The sequence below is a fragment of the Mercurialis annua genome, linkage group LG6 (assembly GCF_937616625.2).
Source record: "Mercurialis annua linkage group LG6, ddMerAnnu1.2, whole genome shotgun sequence".
Taxonomy (NCBI): domain Eukaryota; kingdom Viridiplantae; phylum Streptophyta; class Magnoliopsida; order Malpighiales; family Euphorbiaceae; genus Mercurialis; species Mercurialis annua.
In genome coordinates, this window is record NC_065575.1 from 42,974,736 (window position 1) to 42,981,616 (window position 6,881).

At 44.1% G+C, this 6,881-nt stretch overlaps 1 protein-coding gene across 1 annotated transcript; it reads left to right on the forward strand.

The window, feature by feature from the left end:
* Window positions 1-709: 709 nt before the first annotated feature.
* Window positions 710-2,621, forward strand: LOC130015704 (uncharacterized). The gene is made up of 4 exons (XM_056106378.1): window positions 710-808; window positions 1,088-1,785; window positions 1,906-2,153; window positions 2,614-2,621. Exons 1-4 carry the CDS (start codon window positions 710-712, stop codon window positions 2,619-2,621), a joined length of 1,053 nt encoding a protein of 350 aa, XP_055962353.1.
* Window positions 2,622-6,881: the final 4,260 nt, after the last annotated feature.

Below are 6,881 nucleotides of genomic sequence, written 5' to 3' on the forward strand. Positions count from 1 at the left end.
CTTCGCGATTGGATTTGATTGTCATTTGTTGAATTCTAATTACGCGAGAGCGATTTAGACTTCAACTTGATAATCTAATCTCAATTAGACCTAATTGCGGACTCGAGAGAGCGGATTAGGCAATCTAGGAAAACTTGACCCGAACCGATAACACTACTATACCCAATTTTCTAGGATTCGTTAGTGGCATGATTTAACAACCTCTAAACGCCTTTTCCTATTGTTTTACCCCGTTTATTAATTAAGTGATTTAGTTTTTAATTGCTTAAAGTGTTGATTTCACTAGTTTTAAATTCCGTAGTCATTTCTAAAATTCCAATTGATCGTTGCTTTCCGAATTGAATTTCCCATTACATGTTCGCTCACTTTAAACCTCTTGTCTTCGTGGGATCGATTCCGTATTTCCGGATTACTACAAGTTAGTAAATTTGCTAACAAGTTTTTGGCGCCGTTGCCGGGGACAAGGTTGCGTTTAATTGATTGAAAGTATTGTGAAATTCGGTCGAGTTAGCGTATTTTCTGTTTTTGGTTTATTGTTATTAATTATCTTTCGTGGTTTACACTCGGTCTTCTTGTTGTTGTTGTGTAGGGAATTTGATTTTTGTGTATGCACAATACGCGACGAGCAAATCTACCACTAGAACCGTTCCAAGATAACCTCGGTAACTACGAAAGAAGTGTAAGAAGAAGAGCCCGTATACCCGAAGTTATGAATAACGAGGGAAACAATTATGATGAAGAGGGGAGGTTCAATCCTCTAATGGATGGGGGGGAACAACAATATCCACCCGCTCCTCCATTAGGGAATGTGAACCGACCAAGGCAACAAGACCACCCAAGGGATGATCGACCCCAAGCGCACGCACACGTGCCAAACCAACAAAGACAAACTTTGGGTGAGTTTTTCTTGCCGGATGTGGACAATGCAACTTTTGGATGCTTCGCAATGCCGGTTCAAGCGGCAACTTTTGAGATCAAGCCGAGTACCATTCAACTTTTGGAAAATCGTTGTGCCTTCTTTGGGTTGAGTCATGAGGATCCTAATGAGCATATCGCCAAGTTTTTGGGTGTTCTAAACACTTTCAAGCTTCATGGGATAACGGCGGACCAAATTAAACTTCGGATGTTTCCTTTTTCCTTGAGGGACAAGGCTAGCATTTGGTTGCATTCTCTACCTAATGAGTCCATTCACAATTGGAGGGAGTTGGCTCAAGCCTTCCTTAACAAATATTTCCCTCATGGCAAGACTACAAAGTTGACTAAAGACATACTTGAGTTTGTCCAATTTGAAGGAGAATCACTTCATGAAGCATGGGAGCGGTTCAAAGATTTACAACGAAGTGTACCACATCATCGGCTCAATAGAGAGCATGTTATACAAATCTTCTATGATGGGACGAATGTCACTACCCGAGCTACTATCGATGCGGCTTCGGGGGGGTCACTCATGCAAAAGACCTATGAGGAAGCCCTTGAATTGGTGGAGAAATTGGCCGTGGTTAGTAGTACTTGGGGTCCTATGGAAAGAAGAGCGCCACCTACTCAAAAGTCACTCATGACTCTTGATCAAGTGAGGGAGATGGAGTCCATCAAAGCCGCAAATGCTTCGCTTCAAGCTCAAGTGGATGCTCTCAAGAAACAAGTCGCTCCGATGCAAAGAAACGCTCCGGTGGCTTATGTGCAAGTAGGTTGTGAATTTTGTGGTGATTTTGGCCATTCGGGAGGAGAATGCCTAGTTACGGGTCAAGCCTTGAGTGAGCAAGTCAACTACATAGGGGGACAAAGGCAAGCTAATGACCCCTATTCGAACACCTACAACCCCGGATGGAGGAATCATCCAAACTTCGGGTGGAGAAATCAAGAAGGGCAAGGCAATGCTCAAGGGCCTAATCAAGCGGGTCCAAGCTTCCAAGGTGGAAATAGACCTCCCCAACAACAAGGGAATTACCATCACAATCAAGGTCATGGCAACAATGCGGGTGCTAGACCTCAACATCCTCCCGGGTTTCAACCTCAAAGAAACATGGATGAAGGGAATATGCTTGCTAAGTTGATGGATGAGCTTAGAGAGATGAAGCAACTTCAAAAGAATCAAGCCGCCACTAATCAAATGCTTGAGACTCAAATCTCTCAACTTGCTATCAATCTTCAAGGTAGACCACAAGGGGGATTGCCATCTACTACGGAGAACAACCCTAGAGAACATGTTAAGGCGGTAGAGCTCCGAAGCGGGAGAACTCTTGAGAAAGCCAACGGAAAGAGGCAAGTTGTTGAGGAGGATGAGCCTCAAGTGGTAATTGACATAGCAAGTTCAAGTCAAGAGTTGCCAAAGGATTGTGAGGAAGTGGTTGTCGAGGTTGAAGAGCCCTATGTGAGGCCACCACCACCTCCACCGTTTGTACCACCGGTTCCATTCCCAAGCCGGTTGAGGAAAGCTCAAGGGAACGAAAAATTTCACAAGTTCCTTGAGATTTTCAAGAAATTGCAAATCAATCTAAGCTTGGCGGATGCACTTCGGGAGATGCCCCAATATGCAAAATTCTTGAAAGACATAATTATGAACAAGCGTAGTTGGGAGCAAGGTGGGACAATACCGCTCACGGAGCATTGTAGTTCAATAATCCAAAGCAATTTACCGACAAAGCTTAAAGATCCAGGGAGTTTTTCTATACCTTGTACCATAGGAAATATGAATGCTATAAATTGTTTGTGTGATCTTGGGGCAAGTATTAACTTGATGCCATTGTTTCTTTTTAGGTCTTTATTTGGTGATCAACCGGTAAAGCGCACCTCGATGGTATTGCAACTTGCCGATCACTCTCTCAAAAAGCCGTATGGGATAGTGGAAGACGTACTCGTTAAAGTGGATAAATTCATCTTTCCGGTGGATTTTGTGATCTTAGACTATGCGGTGGATAAAGAATGTCCTATGATTCTCGGTCGCCCTTTTATGAACACCGGGCGTGCTCTCATCGATGTTCACGCCGGCAAGCTCACCTTGAGAATTGATGAGGAAAGTGTGGAGTTTGATATGAAGAGAGTGATGCGGAATGCCATCGAGGAGGAAGATTGCATGAGAATCGATTTGGTTGATGAACTTGTGAGGGATACTCTTGAAGCGAGTGTGGAAGAGTTTAATCAAGACGGAGTGACGGAAAATCAATTTCTGGGTTCCCTACATGAGTGTCTCGAATCGAGACACCCAACTAAAGAGAGTGTCTCGATTCGAGACACTAATGAAAAGGGAGCAGAAGCTTCCTATGGTGTTGTCTCGATTCGAGACAGTCCCATAAGTAGACTGTCTCGAATCGAGACAAGAGCAAAAGGAGGGGACCCAAATTTTTCTGAAATTTCGAAAGTCACCTTCCATTCCGATAATCCGAGTGATGAGTATTCCGAGGAGGATGAACCTAAGCCGGAGAATTTGAACAAGAGTAGTGGTGTGACTCCACCATCTTCCGAGGTGCCACCACAAGTTGAGTTGAAGCCACTTCCATCTCATCTCCGGTATACCTTTATTGGGGAGAATGAGACCTTGCCAATAATCATCTCGAACAAGCTTTCTAAGGAACAAGAGAGGAGGGTGGTACAAGTGGTGAAGGAACATGTATTAGCAATAGGGTGGCAAATCTCCGACATTCGTGGAATAAGTCCTCAAATTGTGATGCATAAGATCAATCTCGAAGATGAGTCAAAGAAGTCGGCTCAAAGGCAACGAAGATTGAATCCGAATATGAAGGAGGTAGTGCACAAAGAAATTGTTAAGCTCCTCGACGCCGGAATAATCTACCCTATTTCGGATAGTGAGTGGGTAAGCCCAATCCAATGTGTCCCTAAGAAGGGCGGTATGACAATGGTGGAGAATGAAAAAGGAGAACAAATATCCACAAGGACGGTAACCGGTTGGCGAGTATGCATCGATTATCGGAAGCTCAATGAGGTAACCCGAAAGGATCACTTCCCGCTACCATTTATCGATCAAATGTTAGAGAGGGTAGCGGGACACAAATTCTACTGTTTCCTTGATGGGTACTCCGGGTACAATCAAATATTAATCCTCCCGGAAGATCAAGAGAAGACGACCTTCACATGCCCCTACGGTACCTTTGCATATCGGCGAATGCCCTTCGGACTATGCAACGCACCCGCCACATTTCAAAGATGTATGACCTCAATCTTTAACGACATGATTGAGGATATTATGGAGGTGTTCATGGACGATTTCTCCGTGTTTGGCGACTCATTCGATGGTTGTTTGGCGAACTTAAGGCGGGTTTTAGCAAGATGTGTTGAGACAAACTTGGTGCTTAATTGGGAAAAGTGCCACTTTATGGTGGATGAAGGCATTGTACTCGGGCATAGGATATCGGAAGCGGGAATCGAAGTGGATAGGGCAAAAACAGAGGTTATTGAAAAATTAGTAGCTCCGACTACGGTCAAAGGAGTTCGGGCATTTTTAGGCCATGCGGGCTTCTACCGGCGATTCATTAAGGACTTTTCATCTATTGCACGGCCCTTGACGAGATTGCTAGTTAAAGATGCGCCGTTTGAATTCACAGAGGAATGTCAAGGTGCTTTTGAGAAACTTAAGGAGGCACTTGTGACCGCGCCAATTATATCGTCTCCGGATTGGAACTTGCCCTTTGAGCTCATGTGTGATGCGAGTGACCAAGCCTTAGGGTGTGTTTTGGGTCAAAGGAAGGATAAGAAAGTCCACGTGATTTACTACGCGAGCCGGACCATGGCGGGAGCTCAACTCAATTATACCACAACCGAAAAAGAGATGTTGGCGGTGGTATTTGCGTTAGACAAGTTTCGGCAATATTTGCTCGGATCAAAGGCCATCATTTATACCGATCATGCCGCCTTGAGATATCTTTTTGCTAAGCAAGACGCAAAACCAAGGCTTATTCGATGGATTCTTTTAATGCAAGAGTTTGATGTAGAAATCCGAGACAAAAAGGGAACGGAGAACGTTGTGGCGGATCACCTATCACGGTTAGAAACTCCGGAACCTATTCCAATTGGTGTTGATATTAATGAACGGTTCCCGGATGAAATGTTGATGGTAATCTCGGAAGTGGAGACACCTTGGTATGCGGATATAGCTAATTACTTGTCTTCCAATGTCATGCCACCGGATCTATCGCACCATCAAAAGAAGAAATTTCTGAGTGATGTGAAACGTTTTTTGTGGGACGAGCCGTATCTTTTCAAGATATGTGGTGATGGGATGATCCGGAGGTGTGTATCTTTGAAGGAAGTGATGCCAATTTTGAGCCATTGTCATGAGGCGGATTACGCCGGGCATTATGGGGCGTCAAGGACCGCGGCTAGAGTGCTAGAAAGTGGGTTCTTTTGGCCTACCCTATTTCGCGATGCCAAGGAGTTTGTGGGGCATTGCGATCGTTGTCAACGAGTAGGGAACATTTCCAAACGAGATGAGATGCCATTGACCTCAATCCAAGAGGTGGAGATCTTTGATGTGTGGGGCATAGATTTCATGGGGCCATTTCCGATGTCTCATGGAAATCTTTTTATCTTGGTTTGTGTGGATTACGTATCGAAATGGGTAGAAGCGGAGGCTTTACCTACAAACGATGCCAAGGTAGTGGTGAAGTTTCTCAAGCGTCTAATTAACCGATTTGGGACTCCAAGGGTTATCATTAGTGATGGGGGGTCGCATTTTTGCAACCGGCAATTTGAGGTTTTGATGAAAAAGTACAATGTGTACCACCGAGTTGCTACCCCCTATCACCCCCAAACGAGTGGCCAAGTGGAAGTTTCGAATCGTGAATTGAAGAGAATTTTAGAGAAGACAGTAAATGGGACAAGAAAGGATTGGTCCCTCAAGTTGGATGATGCCTTATGGGCCTACCGCACGGCATTTAAGACACCTCTCGGTATGTCGCCTTATCGAATTGTGTATGGTAAGGGGTGTCACTTGCCGGTTGAATTAGAACACAAAGCCTATTGGGCAATTAAAAAGTTGAACTATGACTTCAAGGCGGCCGGTGAGAAGCGGTTGTTGCAACTTAATGAGCTAGATGAATTCCGACTTGATGCTTATGAGAATGCCAAACTTTATAAAGAAAGAACGAAGAAATGGCATGATGCTCACATCTCACCCAAGTCATTTGAAGTTGGAGCTTTTGTGTTGCTCTATAATTCAAGGTTGCGGTTGTTTCCGGGAAAATTAAAATCTCGGTGGAGTGGTCCGTATAAGATCCGGCACGTGGCGGTTCATGGAGCAATAGAATTAGAAAATCAAAAGGGAGAGACATTCAAGGTCAACGGAAACCGTTGCAAGCCCTACTTGGGACCTTTGACGGGTCAAATAGATGACAAGATCTATCTTGCTCCCCCTTCAACTTAAGTGCCACGGATTGACGGTCGAGCTTTCGACCTTAAACAAGCGCACTTGGGAGGCAATCCCAAGAGATTTGAATTTTAATGCTTTTAGTTGTTTTCATTTTGCAATTGCCTTAAGTTTTTCATTTTTTTTGTTGTTGTTTATGATTTGGCGTATTTCATATGTTGTTATGTTCGAGATAATGCGTGGTATGTTCGGTTTTTGGATGTGTAGGAGTTCGGTGGAGCGATTCTTCAAAAAAATCAAGGTTCCCTAAGAAAGGAAAAACAGAATAATCTGTTTTCCCTTGTCTCGAATCGAGACAAGCTTCTTAGGAAGTTGTCTCGATTCGAGACAAAAGAAGCAGATTATTCTGCTTCTCTTTTCTTGGTGTCTCGAATCGAGACACCTATTTAACAAGGGTGTCTCGATTCGAGACACTTGACTTAAAGGGGGGACTTTGAAATTTTCTCATTGGCTCTTATTTGCTTCACATGGATTGATGATGTGGCACGATCCTAACCCTTCA

What these genes read in the sequence shown, in the direction of transcription:
- LOC130015704 (XM_056106378.1), top strand. Translation starts at nt 710, where the DNA reads ATGAATAACGAGGGAAACAATTATGATGAAGAGGGGAGGTTCAATCCT. An exon ending in CCGCTCCTCCATTAGGGAAT is followed by an intron (nt 809 to 1,087) that starts GTGAACCGACCA and finishes AACACTTTCAAG; the next exon opens with CTTCATGGGATAACGGCGGA. An exon ending in AACTACATAGGGGGACAAAG is followed by an intron (nt 1,786 to 1,905) that starts GCAAGCTAATGA and finishes AGCGGGTCCAAG; the next exon opens with CTTCCAAGGTGGAAATAGAC.